Below are 20,103 nucleotides of genomic sequence, written 5' to 3' on the forward strand. Positions count from 1 at the left end.
AAATTTATATATATATAGATAACAGTATTATAAGGTATATCGAATTAATATTATATAATAAATGTATTATATAATACGATATATATTCTCAATATAAATTGATACACTTTTTTTAAAGAAAATAATGATGTAATAAAAATGTATATGAAAAATTTTAAAATTTTATTAGTGTTTGTGATATTTTCTAAAATTTGATGTGTCAATTAAAATATTTATTATTTTATTAATATTTAATTATTTTATTTTTTTAAAAATCATATAATATAATATGATACGATATAACACGATACTTGATACATGATATAAAAAATTAGATTTTATATATATATATATATATATATATATATATATATATATATATATATATATATATATATATTTATAGTTAATAATATCTTACAATATATAATATATATCATAATGTATATCGAATTAATATGATACAATAAATTTATTGTATAATATTATATATATTACTAATACAAATTGATACACTTTTTTAAAGAAAATAATGATATAGTAGGAATGTATATAAAAAATTTTAAAATTTTATTAGTATTTGTGATATTTTTCAAAATCTAATGTGTCAATTAAAATATTTATTAGTTTATTAATATTTAATTATTTTATTTTTCAAAAGTCATATAATATAATATAAAATTATATAATTCAATACTTGATAAATAACATGAAAAATTAATTTTTTTATATATAATATGATATACATTAGGTGTGTGTATATATATATTTTAATATATATATATATATATATATATATATATATTTTTTTTTTTTTTTTTTTAAATTGTTGGACAACAACAAAAATCAACTTGTCTTCCCAGGTAGCTAGCTGGCATTAATACAGGAACACTACTGGGCCGGCCCAGGGGGAGCTATTTTCTTAAACTTTTGCAGTCACTTTCTGATAATTAATCTTGGCGTCATTTGATTTAAACCTTCATTAACACAATTTATTTATTTATCTCTATTTTTATAATAATATTGATTAACATCAATTTCTAAAAGGGTTTAATTCTATAATTTATATTTTCCAAAAATATTTTATTTTTTGAAAAAAAATTATGGTCATTTTTTTTTTAATTTAAGAGAATTTCATGAAATTGAAAATTCTCTAAATCATGGATTTTGAGGGCAATCTGTAGTACTATATTTTTATATTTATTAAATTTCAATTCAAATAATTTAAAGATACTTTCTATTTAAATTTAAAGTAAGATTTAATTGGTAAATTTTATTTTTTAAACATAAATGTGTAGAAAGAGTGTTTTAAAAACTAGTATATAAATTATAATACTATTAATTAACTATTTTAAAATTTGATAAAATGATTTATTTTATTATTTAAAGATTAAGAAAATATTTAATATTAATTTCAATGTAAACCCGAGCTTTCGTAGTCAAATATGAAATCTATTTGTATCTTATTGAGTTAACAATAACAATACGTATATATATTTTTTATATATAATTTTGATATATCAATGATATATTATTATATAATTAGATAATTTTAAATTAAAAATAAAATAATATCCAATTATATAATAACACATTATCTATATACCTAAAATATATATAAAAAATGAATATATATAATACTACTTTTTGGCTAAGTAATATGTTTACATTTTGCCTGATTTTATGGTTAATATTTAAACCCATGACAGTATCTTATATTAATAACTTATAAAGCATGTAAGTCATGCATTATTATAAAAAAAATGTATTGATGGAAATTATATAAACAATAAATATATAAATAATAATAGAAGAAATAATAATAATACTTTTACTTAATTAAAAAAAACAGACTAAAAAAATCATTAAATAAAGTATTATAAATAAAACCTGAAATGGGCATTTAAAAAATAATAATTAAATGGCATATGGTGATAAATTGAGGGAAAATGGTCCCTTTCCTTGTTGTAATCAAAGAATGAGAGAGGGGGTTGAGACGTGAGAGGTTATTATTATTATTATTATTATTATTATTATTATTATTATTATTTTTAATATCAAAAAATCCAACCAAAATTGTCATATTGGGTTTGGGAGTAAGGGGGTTGAGATGTGAGAGGTTTTATTATTATTATTATTATTATTATTATTATTAATATCAAAAAATCCAACCAAAATTGTCGTGACTGAGGGGGTTGTGATGTGAGAGATCATTACTACTACTATTATTATTATTATTTAGTAGCAAGAAATTTCAATGAAATAGGATTATTATATTGAGATCGAATAATATAAATCACATGTATAATGATCCATTTTATAATTATTAAATTAAAAAATTAAAAATTTAATTTTGATAAATCATTAAAGAAGATTTGAACCCAAATTTTTTTATATATAAAACCTCTTTTTTTTACTACTTAAATTATCTTTGGAGTTGTGAGTAGTCAATTTTGAGTAAATGCAAATTTCATTAAATAGAATAGGAAGCATTTGGTATGCCGCACTTGGCGGCGACTGCCTAAATTCTTACCAAATCATTTAAAAGCATGCAGGAAACGGAATGGACCTTCAACTCCCACATATTGTTTCCCTGAATATATTGTATGTACCAAACTTTTGTAAAAGAAATAATGAATGTGTTTAAATTATTAGCCGTAATTTTTGGATTAGGTTGGGGTTGGGTGTTAGCAGGAGAGCCGATTGGGGACACCTTCCACCCTGTCTCTGTCTTTTTCTTTTTTCTTTTTTTTTTTAAATTTAAATTTACGATGCTTGGAGGGTATTATTTTTTAAATTCTTATATTTTCTATAAAAGGGCCAGACGAATCCGTAGGTTGATACCTTGAGCTCGAAATGATTTTGTGTTAGACATGAAGATTGTAACTAAAGGTATTAAATAGGTCAGGTCGGTCATGACCTAACACCAATATGATTTTTTTAATATAACCTATTTATACATAACACAAAAAAACTAACTGTTTCGAGATCGTGATTGACCCATCCCAACCCGCCATAAAGTAATTTTTATTTTAAAATTATTTAATGGTAAAAATAAAGTTTTACGTGGTCCTCTTACTGAAAAAAAAAAAAGATTTTATCATACATGATAAAAATTAAACCAAAGATATAATATATACATTTTCCTTTTGATTGAATATAAATTTAAGAGTAATGCTATCATATCTATTTTTGGTATACAATTTATATATACAGATGATGTGTTATTATATAATTAAATATTATTTTATTTTTAATTCAAAATCATGTAATTATATAATAATAGATTATCAGTAGATATGAATTATATACTAGAAATGGGTACATATAATTTTATTATAAATTTAAATATCATGGATTTAATCAGAACAGGATCCCAAGTCTATTCACAAAATACTAATCGAAGTCAAAAGTGTGAAATAAGTTGAATTATGCTCAGCTAATCCAACAGTTTTTCCTTCTAAACCTGAATTATACATATTTTTTTCTTATGCTAAAAGCAAATCTTAAATAATATATTAATATACAATCTCTGCAATTCGGAGTGGCTTCCTTCACATATTCCTATTGAATGCCCCCTGACAATTAATTGTTCATAAAGGTATATAAATATACATTAAATCAATATATTATATGTTGTGCAGGATATCAACATAATTAGGCGGTCGCGCTTTACAAAGGTTCGGGCGTCCCTTTAAGCAATATGGGGACACTTATAGTCCGGTAAATTGATGGGAGTAGAAGGGTGGTTATTGCTTGTTGAGTGATGCATGAGGGCGTGCACCATTTTCGAGTGCAAGAGAGTGGACAAAGGCTTGAGCGGACACAATTAATGACATGTTTAAGTATGAAAGTGCATAGTTATTGGTTTTGTAGGTGTGTTGTTACATATTGAGAGTGCTCCAACCACGAAACATGCGAAATGTAACTGGGGGTGTATTGGAGGGGAATTAGGTCATCATTGCACTAAGTAATTGGAAGCTGAAGGCACTCCTATAATAAATCCAAAGTAGAACAAAATCAATGATCTTAAATTATAATATAGATACATACAAGATTGATTTTCGAAAAGACAGAATCAAGAATGTCATATAAACAAGTTAGAAATTTTAGCTGGTAACATTTTATAAACACAAATACGTACGTAGATCAATAAATAAGTTGCATATATATATATATATATATATATATATATATATATATATATATATATATATATGTCCCAATTTTGATTTCTCACATTGATATGCAAGTTTCTCCTGCAAATCCAACCTTCGATTTCTTTGTATCATAAACAAGCCTGTGCTTCTTCTGCTAAACACACCTGTGATGCAACCGATTTCACAAAATAAAACATTCCACTTACATCAACATGCATCCAGGAATTTTCCTCTAACTGAAATTTCAGAATCGGAACATTCACTTCCTGGTAGCTACTCAGATTGTAACATGTTTCCAAGATGGAATATCCTGGTGCTGACGGATACCCTGAAAATACATTCTGCCTTGAGGGCCCTGTGAATTCCAGGCGGAATCCTGAAAATAACCGACCCGGAATCAATCAATATCCTGGAAAATTTCCAAAACCTGGAGCCTGCAATGCCACCCGGCCAATGCTGATGCTTTTAAGATTAAGAAAATAAAATGCCGTCAGTTGTTGATTAGGAATCATCCTGGTGTATGAAAACGGAGCCGAATTCCTGTAAACCAAGTAATTTCCTCCAAGAGTTAAAAGGCCCTGAACCTCCATCCGTTGAAGGTAAGCGATAGGAGACCAAATTAAAGCCTACAGAATTAACTTTATCAAGTACAATTAATTTTCACTAGAAAAGAAGTGAAAGGAGTAAAAAATTAAGCTAATGATTATTGTTTCCATAAAGCTTGAAAGCAAATTCTAGATCCTAGCAAAAGAAGAAAAGTTATCCTTCACTATAGATCCCAAAGTTGACAGAATATATGGAAATAAAATTATAAAAGAAATCAAATTAAAGCATTGGCTATCATTAGATAACTTGTCTGTAACGACTGTAATGAATTTTTTAAAGAAATTAACTTGAGCACTCACTTGATTTCTGAGAGAGAAAACTTGAGAGTTCTCCATTTTGGTATTGTTGTTGCCATTGAAGATAATATTCTGAAGATTGAGGAACTCATGGTAATTCTTCTCTTGAAAACAATGAACCCCTTCGGCTGCAAGCAAAAACAAAAATAAGAACATGAAAAGGTGAAACTCGTTTCACCATTTTTGAAGATAATGGAGAACGGGGTGGATTCAGAGAAGGGAACAAAAGAGGAAAGACCCCACAATTCAAGTGTTTGAGAAATTATTGGGAATTCACTTGATGATATAGTGGTGGTGGAGGTGAGAGGGAAAATGAAAGTACTATACAGAAAGTGTTGTGTTGATGATAGTGCCATTGCTAATCTCTCTCTCTCTCACACACACACACACACACACACACACACACACACACATATATATATATATATATATATATATATATATATATATATATATATATACACACACACACACACACATATACACACAGAGATAATTTTTTGAAGAGAAAAATTATTAGAATTTCAAGTATAAGATATGAAATTTGGAACTCACATTAAAAAATGTAAGCTTCTAATGTGGGATATATATGATTTTAAGCTTTCTAATCTCAATAATTAATTTTTCCGGTGCAGTTCTCTCAAGATTTATATAATTTGATATTAGAGTTATTATAAAATAGACAACTCTTGAAATACAATTCTCTCAAAATTGATATTATTTGATATTAAAATTATTATTAAACTGATAATTTTTAAGATATTATTCTCTCGAAGTTCATATAAAAAAACTTTTGGTGTATGGGTAAAAATATTTTAAATATTCGGACCCTTTTTTCCATGTAGATAATAGATATATCTTATTTTTAGTTAATAAATTTGATATATGCTTTTAATTATGAATGTTCAATATGGAAAGTTGTGCTTAAAATTGTGTAAAATAACTTAGAATCGATCGTGATGTCAATATAATATTGGGCTAAGTTATCAGTTAGTCCTCTGTGGTGTTCTCTCTTCTCTAGCTTGGCCCAATTTACTGTTCAAAAAGATTTATGGTTGCAAAAGAGTAAATATGAGGCAACGAAAGTGTTTGTTGATGTGTCATGAAATTATTTGGAGATTTAGTGTGTAAATGAACATTGATTCTTCTGAAGAGGGGAGAATGTCTATGACTATGTTGTCTTAGGAATCCAAGGCCAAGGAGGATCCCTTAGACAATGTATAGTCACTCAATTGACATCCATCCATAGAGTAGGGGTGGTTAGGGCTGGATTTAAATAGTATTGATTTAATCTCAAGAGCCAACTCGATTTAATTTGACTCAAATCAAATTCGTTAAGTTTGAATGTGAGTTAAAAAATTTGACTTATTTTTAAAATCAAGACAAACTTGAATTAAGAGAAGTTTCGATTAGATGAAATACAATACTGATAAAATTACGTTGTAATTTTCAACCTTCGAAAAAACAATATATCTATTGAATCCAAATAATACAATTAGTACTGTTAAAAATGGTGTCAATGGAGAGTGAGATTTCTACCTTTCCAATAAAATAAAAGAGTTAAAATAATCACCAACTTAATCGGCTAAGTCTAACACAATCAATATGTAATAGTAAAAGCCCAACACAATCCAATAATCCAATACATAAATAACAAGCATAACACAACCCAACACAATAAAATAGTAAGCCCGAAATAATCAACTCAACCCAACATCCAATATTATCCAATAATCCAATATTTATTTCTCTGTCACAATTGACTGGAAAGGAAATCTTCTTTTGTTGTGGGATGAGCATAGAATTTCTCAAAAGTAGAGGGTGGCAAAATATCAAGAAAAATTCTAGTTTCAGGGATGAAAATGATTGTTTCTTAATTAATAGGGTGCAAAGTGATATAACCAGCCGTCATACCATATAAGAAGCGAAATGATATAATTCTTGTGTGTTTTGTGAACTGATATTTAACTAAATTTATATAAATAAAAATAATTTAAAGTTTAAGATTTAAAATTTAAAATTTAGAGCTCGAATTAAAAGATTAAGTAAAAGCACGGTTTGCAAGATCACCCTTAAGTTTTATTTGAGAAAAAAGAGATTTATTGGTTTAGAATAAGTATTAACAATTTGTCAATCACAAAATTATAAAAATTTCACCATATATATGTAAGTTTTCTATATAAAAAAAAAATTTATCCGAATTGAAATATTATTTTTAAAATTAAAATAATTATATTGAATATGATAAACTTTAAAAGTTAAAATTTCATTTTTAAAATCAAACAAATCATATTAAATATAATAAATTTTAGATTTAATGGTTAAATTTAAAAAAATTAAATATATATTTTCTTATATATAATTTTTTTTGTTATTTAAACTATATTTTTTAAAATCACTTAACCTATCTTCGATCTTACGTAAGTCTTTCATTGAGAAAGGCAGAAAAGCTATGAATTTTTCACTTTTTAATCTGGTTTAGCTAAAAATGGTAGAGTTATCCAGATTTACTTTGTCGTTATTCATGTAATCATTGAACTTCCTGTCTTTATCATCTTATCCAAATTTTTATTATAAAGAATGAATCAACGAATGAAATCGAATGAATTCATCCGACGGTCTAAAGTCGGTCAATCAAGACGGCGGAATCCCATTTCTAAACATTATCCGCAGACGCATCTAGTCATTCCACATAACAATCCTACGCCTCTCTCAACTCACAGTATTTCTCCACCTGTCCCTTCTCAACCAATCAGGCACTTCCCCCTGCCACACGACAAATCCACCCGCTTCACACTCGTCGCCACCCGGTCCCACATTTTATCCACAACCTTTTTCACGTGCCTTCACGTGACACCTGGACTACCACCTCATCATCTCTTAAAAGACCAAACCACCCCTCACTGTACACAATCATGATAAAAGACAAACAATATTATAGTAAATTTATCGCTACAGCTCAGCGTAGGTTTCTTCATGTTCAAGACAGAACACGTGGCAATTCTGTTAGGCACGTGTGTCCCCTCCCTACTTGTTTTAAACAAACTGAACTTTCTCACTGAAAGAGGCAGATGCTTTAGGGAAGAATTTTCATATTCTGTTTGGATAATTGAGAAAAAATAAAAAAATATTGGCGATTAATTGAAATGGTTCAGTCGATGAATTCGGGGAAAAATTCGGCTGCTGTGAAGTTAGAGCTAGACGACTCGTTGGCGGACCAGCTCGGTCCACTTCACAAACGATCCAAACTCAAACAAGTAATTTTTAATTTTGTTCGTTCTAATTTTTATTTTTTAATTTGAATTCAATTTGATGTGTTGTTATATTCAGGAATGCGAATTGAAAACGTCACCGTTTTTTATCCCGCCTTCGATGTACAATCCACTAGAAGAGCCGAGTCCGTTGGGCTTAAATCTGAAGAAGAGTCCGTCGTTTCTGGATTTGATTCAAACGAAACTTTCTGAAGAAAACGCTAATTTGAGGAAGCGAAAGTGTAAAGGAAGTGTTGTTTCAGCTTCCAATGATAAGCTGAAGGCTTCTAATTTTCCAGCTTCGCTTCTCAGAATCGGAACTTGGGAGGTATATTTGAAAAAACTAATAAAAATAATGTTTCAGGGGTTCTGTTATAATTTCTGAAAGTATTTGGGTCATTAACTATTAGTAGGGGCCCATTAATTATTAGTAGTTAATTTAGATGGTTGAAGTGATTGTAATTTGAATTTCGGGTTTTTGCAGTATAAGTCGAGGTATGAAGGGGACTTGGTGGGGAAATGTTACTTTGCTAAGCATAAGCTAGTGTGGGAAGTGCTTGATGGTGGTTTGAAGAACAAGATTGAAATTCAGTGGTCAGATATTGTGGCGATCAAGGCTACTTATTCTGATGAAGGACCCGAGACCCTGGATGTTGTGGTAATTTTTTTTTCGTTTTTGTTTTATGTCTATTGACTGTATTTATATGCTTGTGTACTTACAGTTGTAACTTTTTATGCAAAAATTGGGAATATTTTACAGCTTAGAACTATCACTATATCTATAATGGTGTAAGTCTTATTAATTTCATATTTCAGTTAGAAATCGCCCAAAAAGGTTCCCTTTGTGCTGTTTTCCTCTTTGTGAAATTATTTAATGAGAGTTAAGGTGTACAGGGCAGTTAGGAATGTTCCCATATATGCACATATATTGTCCTTCTGGTTCTATATGGTGGCTTCATTTTGTTGAAGAAATGGAAGTTTAATGCCTTTAATAAGCTTTTGGTACACAAGATAATGTGTAGAAAGATTTTGTCATCTTTTTGGTTCATGCAATCGAATGAAGAATGTGCTTGTTTGATGCAGCTGGCTAGACAGCCCCTTTTCTTTAGGGAGACAAATCCGCAACCGAGGAAGCATACTTTATGGCAGTCAACATCAGATTTTACTGGTGGACAAGCAAGCATTCACAGGTAGAGCTGTGAATTTCGAGTCAGTACTTAAGTGTACATTGTTTTGCCATATCGTTATTTTATTCCAAACTTTGTTTGAATTAATTTTAACATCTGACAATGACACTGATTTTACTTTAATAGACAGCATTTTCTGATGTGCCCACAAGGCTTTCTCGTAAAGCACTTTGAGAAGCTCATACACTGCGATCCTCGTCTCAATTTCCTGAGTCAACAGCCAGAAATTGTGTTAGATTCTCCATTTTTTGAACCTAGAACTGCAGCCTTTGATGAAGCAGATGTTTCCAGCCATTTGAAGAGGGAGGAACGACCTGTTTTATTTAATTTGCTGGATGAGGCATCACCATCTGGTGCTCAGTCATCATCCTCTAATGTTGAACCACAAGATTTCATAAATCGTTCACCTAGTTCAGGTAGGACAATGATCAAAAACCAGCAAATTATTCTGAAATGATGATAGCAAATACCAATTTATTTATTTTCATGTAGAATCTCTGTTTTTTCTTTATAATGATAATTTCCCATTGTCAAATTGCAATTGCCCTATGCTTTAGATTTTCAGACCAAGGCATCATCAGTAATTTGGGACATTGTCTTGTTCTGGTTGCCCACTGAAAAGAGTTCCTACTCTGGTTGACTAATCTTCATTATTCTTTATATTACTAATTTAGTTCCTGGAATTGATCTTTTATAACATGGATTCATCGCATTGTTGTTTGCTTTATCTGGTCTAAGTTGTCTCTTATTGCAGTAATAGACACTTCTGCAACTGGCGAAATCAGAAGCAGTGGAGCTGAGGAGCCAAAGGTGCTTAGCCATTGGGACCAGATCAAAGTTCCTGGACTTCACTCATCTATGTCTATGAGTGATCTGGTGAATCACATTGGGCAGTGCATTTCAGAGCAAAGGACATCTGGTGGTTCCTTAAATTTTGGTGATGACCTAAAGGGAAGAGACGTTCTAGAGGAGATTTCTCAATACCTGTTTAGTGACATTCAACTTACATCAGCCTCTGATGAGAAGTCTCTAATGTCAAGGGTCAATTCACTTTGCTGCCTTCTGCAGAAAGATTCTACAGCAACACAAAACTTGCAGGACAAGAATAGTGAAGGTGTTGGCACAAACAGCATCACGAAATTATCTGAAACCGACTTAGGATTTGCCTCAGCCTGTGAAAACAAGGGTGGGGAAGATTCTTGTGCATCAGAGGGAAAGTCAAGCAATCTTTTTAGCTGCAAGCAGCAACCGGCCATGTTGAGAAAGGACTCAGTTGCAGAACTGCTGCACAGTCTTCCAAGGATCGCATCTTTCCCACAATTTTTGTTCAGCTTCTGTGAAGATTCTAATAAAGACAGATAGTGTGATCATCATCTACTTCCCCCAACTACACCCTGCTCAAAGGTACTCTTCATTATACATATGTGAATATGATACTTGCGAGTTGTTTAACAATCTTGTATTAGTTTGGGGATTTAGAAGTGTAGATTGATGTACTCCTCACATGTTCATTAGTGAATCCAGTGTTTGTATTACGTTTTAGATTTCATCTGTAAGTATTACCATAAAATCCTTCTTGTTTTGAACTCTTAAACATAGTTTAAAGAGAGCCATTGATAAGTAAATAGAAAATTCTTCTTATATCACAAGTACTTTATTTAGATAATACCTTCCAGACACTCGATCACAGACAATAACAAGCATAAGCAAGGCATTCGCAGCAACAAAACGGGCTACAATGACAACCTAATTTATCTAGGCCTCGGGTTTTGTTTTTTTTTTTTATAACTAAGAAAATGCATGCATGTATGATTTGCTCTCTACACTTACCAAACAATTCTGCAAAAGAATAAACAAACAGCCAGCCATACAAACAAACTATTACGATTAGGGTCCCTCCGTGCCCTCGTCCTCAATTGTCTCGTTTTCCTGCAACATGTTCATCAGCACGTTTATCTGATCTTGAAGCAGTGCATTTTCTCTCTCGACTTTAGCACGTTTGCTCCGCTCTTCCAGAAGCTGGACCTGTAAATGTTCTAGACAACGAGCATCCTCTTCCAGTTGTTCATTTAAGCCATCAATTTCACGGTCCTGAAAGATTATTCCATTGATGATTTATTGTATGAATCTAAAAGCATTACCAGTAATCTTTGGAAGTGTACCTTTCTATTCATTTCCAGGACTGCAACCCGTCGCATGCTCTCGACAACATCCACATTTACTAGCTTCCGCTTCTTTCCGATCAGCCAGCCCTTGGGATAGCATGCAGCATCAAAGTCTGGTGGGGGTAGTAAGGTTTCAGCTGATGACCCGCGGCCATTTGACGGGTCCAAGGGTTCAAAGAGAGCCTTCCGACGCTCAGAAAGCATGCGGTATGAAATTGGCTCCAGTTCCTTTTGTGTTTCAGAATTTTCTTTCTGTTTGGTGGTGGTTTCATTAGCAGTGTCCTCTGTAATGTCTAAATTCCTTCCGCTAGCTGTTAGAAAGAAAATTCCATTCTAACTCCAAACACTTTTAGAGACATGGCAATCTAAACATTCTTCACATTTTTAAACACTAAGAAAATCATAAAACCTGTGTAAATCGCCATTCTGGATAATGCAAGCCTATGGAGGACTTAGCCTAATGGCTTTAAATCCATACAGCCTCTAAAAGATACATAAAGCTATCCATTTTTAATGATAAAACATTTTATTTTATTATATTTTTTTGATAAATAATTAATTAAAGGTTTCACAAACGTGCACAAAATTTTTCCCTAACAGTTATCAATTTAGTTAAAGTTTTTATAATATTTTATTATATATAAGTGTCAATATTGTAATTGGAGTACATTCCGAATTCCTAAACTTTTGCATTACTGTTAGGCCAAAGAACTATTTCCCACCCAAACTTTGATTAAATAACGATTTCCCACGCTATAAATTTGAAAAGTCTATTGTCCCACCCATCCACTAAGTTTATTAATACATATATTAATTTTTTTTTATAAAATTGGTGAAACTAATTGATAGTTTGTCCTTAAAAAAAACAGAAGATAAATTTATCCAATCCTAGTTAATAATTATAAAAACTAAAAATTTATAAAAAGTCAGTGATCGTATTGAAATCTTCTTCATCTTTACCAACTACTATTCCTCTCTTCTTGTCATCATCTTTGTATTGTCCTCAAACAATTTTTCCTTTCTCTAAGATTACATTGGAGACTATTTATTCTTCTATCGTCGTCACCTCACCACCTTCCCTTTCTTCTTTGATTTCTTTTCCAACACTTTCGACTTCTTTTATTTCGATCTCATCCCCACAACTCACATCTCCCTCTTCAATCTCCTTCCTATTGCAACGGTTTCTCCTTTAATCTCCTTTTTCAATCTCTGTCAATTTAACTCCAATCTACAACTCATATCTTGAATCTAGAAGTTGTCGTTTCCTTATTTATCAGCTCCCTTTAAATGTTTTTTGATGGTCAACAAATGATAAAGGAGAAAAAAAAAAAAAAAGAAAGATGGGAGGATAGAAAATATAAAATAATTAGGTTAAAAATATAATTTACTCATACTATTAAAGGTTTGAGAATATTAATCCTGTCACAAATAGTGACAAACAAATTTTTTTACTGTTAAAACTAACGTCTAATTTAACAAATGGGTGAATTTTTTTTTTCAAATTTAAAAATAAAAAATTTATTAAATCAAAGCTCAGATGGGAAATTGTCCTAATATTTGTAGATGTCTACGAGAGGATTCAAACTCTTTAGGTAAACTCAAGAACCGAGTATGTCAAACTTGAAGTAAAATTTAAACAACTTACAGTTACAGCCCTCCCTAAACCAATAATTTTTTTTTTCATCAAGGCAATCCTTAAGTTTCATATCCTGCTCCCATATGCAAAACATTCATCACATTTAACGACAAATGTCATATATGAAATCAACCCATCCATGTATTTGCCATATAACATATGAATACCACAACCGAGGTCAAAAACTTGTACTAAAAATTTCGGTTATTAATTTAAAAAACATATAATCAATAGACCAAAAGCCTTATTCCCGCATTTTCAGACTGAGATCTATTAAGTATTGAAAACTCAAACTCTTATCCATAAACGGTTAAAACTAATAAAATCAATTAATTCTAAAAATAAAGTTATTATTTAATCAGTAATATATTAAAATTATAAAATGTTATCCATTTCTTTTCTTGATTTAGAAAACTAACAATTCTTCCTAGATTAAACTTTAAAATACTACATTTCTCCTCTAAGATTTCTTTTTTTCTTCCCCTTTTTCAGTGACAATTTCTCTCTTCCTTCTTGTTTTTTTCACTTTTCTAACACTGTCTCCAAACGAACCAAAAGATAAAATGAATAACGTTTTATTATTTTTAATATATTACTATTTAAATGATAATTTTATTTATAAAATTAATTAATCTACTAATTTTAATAATTCACATATAAAAGTTTAGGTTTTTAAATACTTAAGGGATATTAATTTGGGAATGCAACAACCCACTGGTGGGAATAAGTTTTTGGCCTGATCAATCATATAATGCCATCAACCATTGAAGTAACATTAATAGTATTATTCTTTCTGAAATGCCACTCAAAAAGTATCTGCCCTGTTTGAAAACGAAGCTATGCATTGATGAAGTTTTGCTGGAAGGAATAGAAAAAATTCTGAGTACGGCAGCCCTTTTTTGATTATTACTTATATTTATTTGGGTTTGAAATGAAATGCAAAAGATAAAGTAACAATACCAAAACCGAAAAGGAAAAATAATAAGAACAATAAGAATGACAGTGATTAGTCATCCAACCAGTATGAACAGACCCAGTAAAATTAGCGTAAAAGTAAAGCAACGTCAAGTCATATCACTATTCTTCTTTCTCTCTTCTCCAATAAATCTAAATTTTAGAGATGGGCCAGTTGGTAAGGGTGGTTGATGAATTTTGCAAAAAGTGAAAAAAAAAAAAAAGAGAAAACAAAACTGAATATTTGCCTTTTTGGTGAATAGGTTAATTAAAATTTGGCTAAAAAGCTATCTTTTGAGTGATCTTCGGGAAGACTGCTAAAATTTTGGAATTTCTAGGCTTGACCTGATTAAACATGAAAAGGGTATGTGTAAAATCAAGCAAATAGCACAAACTGAGCTGAAGTTAACAATTTTCTATCTATTTTCTGTCATTTCCCGCGAACCAAACAGAAAAATTAACAGACCGAATGGAAAGAAGATTAGTATTATTTATACCTGATCTCTTTCTTGACTTCCAGAAAATCCTAGTTGTGGAAACCGGAGAGAATCCAGTCAAAGCCCCGTCAATCTTCTTCACTTCCGAATCCTCTTTCTCCATTGAACCAAAAGCAAATCAATAAGTGAAACTCACAAAATTTTTCTTCCAAGATTATTGCTTTATCATCAAAAGAGCTTTAAATAAAATGGGGTTTTTTAAAAAAATATTAAATAAGGAATTTTGTAATCTTTTTAAAGTTCTTGTGTTGTACGTTCCAAACAAGGAAGAATAGGAGGAGGTAGAAGATTAATAATAGTAGGAAGCGTTTGAAATGAAATGTGTTAGTTGTCATATGCGTGGAGGGATCTGCAAGTTTTTATTTAACGGCTAGGATTTTGTGCTTTGGTGGAAGATTTTATGTCAACTACTTGTCTCTTTGCTTTCTTCCCTTCATGGGCCCTGTCCAATTTGCAGTCTCTCTGTTTTTTTTGTTTTTTTTTTTTTTTAAATAAAAAATAGCCACTTTTGATAATATAGCCAAATGATGGATAATGTAACAAGTGGAATTCAATTTATGTGCCTTCACCATGACATTCTAAATAGAGATAATATCATATAGTAAAAACACAATTTTTTATATTATATATTAAATATTATATCATATTATATAATACAATTTTTAAAAAATAAGATATTAAAATATTAATAAAATAATAAAAAATTATAATTAACACGTCATTATTTTAAAAAATATCATAAATATTTTTAAAAATTTTAATTTTTTTTTATATATATTCGTACTATATTATTATTTTCTTTAAAATAATGTATCGATTCATATAGAAAAATATATATTATATATCGTAAGATATTGATAATTATAAGTTTAACTATTTAGATAGTCTAATTAATATGTTAGATGACATGTTAATATGTTAGATAGACACTGTTGAATTAATCATAGTTTGTCATGTTAATGGCATACTGAAATTAAGTAAAACTTCAAATACAATTTCATACATTTAAAAATAAATAAATTTATCCATTCATTTCCTATAAATTTCAAACAAATACAATATTAGATGGTATTTATTGATTATAATAATTGATGCTTGATTGTATATAAAAAAAAATTATAAAATAAAAACATAGATAAGGTGATAATAAATAATGCTCTTTGAAATATTAATTTTTTTAAAAGTAAATAATCACAGTTTGGTACATACATAATATATAATTATATAGTTAGATAAATTTAAATTAAAAATAAAATAATATTTAATTTTATAATCACACATAACTTATATATTTAAATTATATATAAAAAAAGTTAATTATATAATTGTTTTTATTTATTATTCTTAGGTGTGCAGGCTTTATTATTTATTGATTATTAATTATTTTTGTGTTATTATATCTGTCCAAACATTGTTGGTATTATTTGTGTTGGGTAGGCAGAATCCAAGAAGTGTATCCTTCTGTGCAAATGAGTCTTTTCCTCTCTTGGAAGAATAAAAAAAAATGTTGGACTATTACTTCAGTTTGACTCTCAACACTATCATTCGAACATTTATTATAAAAAACAAAACTTTGGGATACTAACAAATCTGAGAGTATTATTATTAATATATATATTTTATATATAATTTAGGTAAATAGGTGATTTTTTATTATTTTATTAATTATTATTTTATTTTTAATTTAAATTTATTTAATTATATTATAATATATTATTTGTATATTTAAATTATATAAAAAATATTTATCTTTCAAACTATCATAAACCAAAAACAAGAAAATAAAAAGAATTAACATCAATAATAAGAATTATTGAGGGTTTGATAGGATTCTTATAAGATTAATACTGTATGTAGGACCTTTGTATACAAAAAAAAATTATACAAACCAATGTGATGTTGATATAGTGGTGACATGACAAATGCTTTTGATGTGTCGTATTTGTCACATCAATATTATATTTATCGAAAATATATATTAGGTTACAAGTATGAAAATTAAAACTCATATTATTTATAATCAATTAGTTTATGTTATGATCCAATCTACACACTTATATATCACTTATTTTACTCAAGTTTATTAGATGTGAGACTCTCTTTCTTTTTCTTTTTTATTTGAGTCTCTAACACTCTTGCTTAAGTGTAACCACCTAAGCTGTTAGACTTGTTTTTTGGCTTTGTTAATTTTTGGTTGAGTGCGTTGTCACTTATATTCGAAAACACTTAGAGTGTTAAATTCGTCGTTTAACTCATACTCTGATATCATATAAAAAATATATATTAAACTTACAAGTGTAAAGATTGAAACCTATATTACACAAAATCAATTGGCTTATGTTAATGTCTAATTCAAATTCAAAAGAGCGTTCAGGACATTCAGAGCATTCTGAGGTGTCGAGCTTCAAACAACCTATTGAAGTCTACAAGAGTGAAAGGCCATCCACTTCGATTCAGCAAATTTGAATAGTTTAGAGAAAGCAACAACACAAAACGAATAGAGGAACCTGCAAAAGAGTAAACCATTCGAAAAACTCATAATAGAGACGGTTCAGTTTAAGGGGGCATGCAGGTATATGTCAACAAATGAAATGATAGGCTAGATTGTAGTGATATAAAACTAAAAGGGAAATTTTAAAAAATAGCCAAAATGCCCTCCCATTAAGCCAAAATGCCCAAAATCACTATTTCCAAGCCAAAATGCCCAAAATCACTGTTTCAAAAAAAAAAAAGCCTATGACTTTTTTTAAATACCGAAATTGCCCTTTCCCTCATATTTATATAACTCTTCCACTCACTATAGGGGTTTTAAGACAATTTTAGATAAATATGGAGGGTTTTTAGATATTTTACACTATAAAAGATTTTGATATTTATTTATTTATTTAAAACTTTTTCTAAAATGACAAAATTACCCCTCCCTTCATTTATATAACTCTCCTCACTCACTATAGGGTTAAATATAATTTAGGATAAATATGGGGGGTTTTTAGATATTTTACATTATAAAGGCATTTTCATATTTATTTATATATTTTATTACTTTTTCTAAAATGTCAAAAATACCCTTCCCCTCATCTATATAAACCCTCCTCACTCATTTTATTTCCACACACTTCTCATATCACTCAAACATTCACTCTCATTTTCATTTTTTTTCAACATCAATTAGTAGGGATTCATTCGGACGAAGGAAGTTCGTATTTTTGAATTCGACTCGAAAAAATACTATTCATCAAAAAAAGGTATTTATGTCAATCTTATCCTAAAACTTCATTTTATTTGTTAAGTATAGTTTTTATGTCGTAATATGGGGGTTAAATGCAATATGTGACAAGTATTGAGGGTTAAATGTAATTTAGGATAAATATGGGAGGTTTTTGGATATTTTACATTGTAAAGGCATTTTCATATTTATTTATATATTTTATTACTTTTTCTAAAATATCAAAAATACCCTTCCCCTCATCTATATAAACCCTCCTCACTCATTTTATTTCCACACACTTCTCATATCACTCAAACATTCACTCTCATTTTCATTTTTTTTCAACATCAATTAGTAGGGATTCGTTCGGATGAAGGAAGTTCGTATTTCTGAATTCGACTCGAAAAAATACTATTCATCAAAAAAAGGTATTTATGTCAATCTTATCCTAAAACTTCATTTTATTTGTTAAGTATAGTTTTTATGTCGTAATATGGGGGTTAAATGTAATATGTGACAAGTATTGGGGGTTAAATGTAATTTAGGATAAAAATGGGGGGTTTTGGATATTTTACATTGTAAAGGCATTTTAATATTTATTTATATATTTTATTACTTTTTCTAAAATGTCAAAAATACCCTTCCCCTCATCTATATAAACCCTCCTCACTTATTTTATTTCCACACACTTCTCATATCACTCAAACACTCACTCTCATTTTCATTTTTTTTCAACATCAATTAGTAGGGATTCGTTCGGACGAAGGAAGTTCATATTTCTGAATTCGACTCAAAAAATACTATTCATCAAAAAAAGGTATTTATGTCAATCTTATCCTAAAACTTCATTTTATTTGTTAAGTATAGTTTTTATGTCGTAATATGGGGGTTAAATGCAATATGTGACAAGTATTAGGGGTTAAATGTAATTTAGGATAAATATGGGGGGTTTTTAGATATTTTACATTGTAAAGGCATTTTCATATTTATTTATATATTTTTATTACTTTTTCTAAAATGTCAAAAATACCCTTCCCCTCATCTATATAAACCCTCCTCACTCATTTTATTTTCACACACTTCTCATATCACTCAAACACTCACTCTCACTTTCATTTTTTTTGTTAACATCAATTAGTAGGAATTCGTTCGGAAGAAGGAAGTTCGTATTTCTGAATTTGATTCGAAAAATACTATTCATAAAAAAAAGGTATTTATGTCAATCTTACCCTAAAACTTCATTTTATTTGTTAAGTAAAGTTTTTATGTCGTTGCAATGGGGTTAAATGTAATATTTGACAAGTATGGGGGGTTAAATGTAATTTAAGATAAATATAAGGGGTTTTTGGATATTTTACATTGCTATGGGGGTTTTAGATATTTTACAATATATATAGGATTTATATAGCATGTTAAAAATATATAGGGATTGCTTTGATACAAGACGACATACAAGGGTGTCAAATGAAATGTTATTAAAATTAGGGCGTATTTTTATATTAAACATTGTAGGCGCATTATAATTAAAATTATAGGTTTTTTCGAGTTTCACCGCTTTAGGATATATCAATGCACATTTTTCTTATTTCTGAAGAATTTTTCGATTGTTGTCATTCTATGGTATTTCAACTTTTAGGATTCAAATTTCAGTTTTGTTTTTTTAAATTTCACCGTTTTAGCATATATCAACTCGTATTTCTCAGATTTTTTTAGAATTGTTCGATTAATACCATTCTAGGGTATTTCAATTTTAGAATTCGAATTTAAGCTCAGTTTTTTTTTTAATTATCGTTTTAGGATATATCCACTAGTATTTTTTAGATTTCTGCAGAAATTATTTATTATTGACATTTTAAAGTAATTCAAAGTATAGAATTTGAATATCTATTTCAAAGTATAGATATTATAAAAACGTTTTAAATAGAACGTTACAAACAGATAGATGCATTTTGATATAAGATAACATACGAAAGTGTTATATAAATTGTTAAATAATTATAGGGGGATAAATAACATATTAGAAAAATATGAGGAGTTTTTTTTAATTATTAATAATTGTACGGCTGATTTACATAGTTATTATTGATTTTTTTTTATACCTGAATAATTATCTTCAAAAACTTGTCATTACAGGATTGATATTTAAAATGGAGGGTTATGCATC

General features: G+C 29.1%; 2 protein-coding genes across 2 annotated transcripts; one reads left to right on the forward strand and one right to left on the reverse strand.

The window, feature by feature from the left end:
* The first annotated feature begins 8,094 nt into the window (after nucleotides 1-8,094).
* LOC123219090 lies at nucleotides 8,095-11,128 on the forward strand. Its single transcript, XM_044640825.1, has 6 exons — nucleotides 8,095-8,298; nucleotides 8,372-8,620; nucleotides 8,777-8,950; nucleotides 9,376-9,482; nucleotides 9,606-9,895; nucleotides 10,234-11,128. The coding sequence occupies exons 1-6, from the start codon at nucleotides 8,188-8,190 to the stop codon at nucleotides 10,839-10,841; spliced, it is 1,539 nt and encodes a 512-aa protein (XP_044496760.1). The 5' UTR covers nucleotides 8,095-8,187; the 3' UTR covers nucleotides 10,842-11,128.
* On the reverse strand, nucleotides 11,097-15,035 carry LOC123219091 (protein HEADING DATE REPRESSOR 1-like). The gene is made up of 3 exons (XM_044640826.1): nucleotides 14,732-15,035; nucleotides 11,642-11,955; nucleotides 11,097-11,570 (listed from the first exon to the last, which is right to left on the reverse strand). The coding sequence occupies exons 1-3, from the start codon at nucleotides 14,832-14,834 to the stop codon at nucleotides 11,367-11,369; spliced, it is 621 nt and encodes a 206-aa protein (XP_044496761.1). The 5' UTR covers nucleotides 14,835-15,035; the 3' UTR covers nucleotides 11,097-11,366.
* Between the last annotated feature and the right edge of the window lie 5,068 nt (nucleotides 15,036-20,103).

Source organism: Mangifera indica, chromosome 6, assembly GCF_011075055.1.
Source record: "Mangifera indica cultivar Alphonso chromosome 6, CATAS_Mindica_2.1, whole genome shotgun sequence".
Taxonomy (NCBI): domain Eukaryota; kingdom Viridiplantae; phylum Streptophyta; class Magnoliopsida; order Sapindales; family Anacardiaceae; genus Mangifera; species Mangifera indica.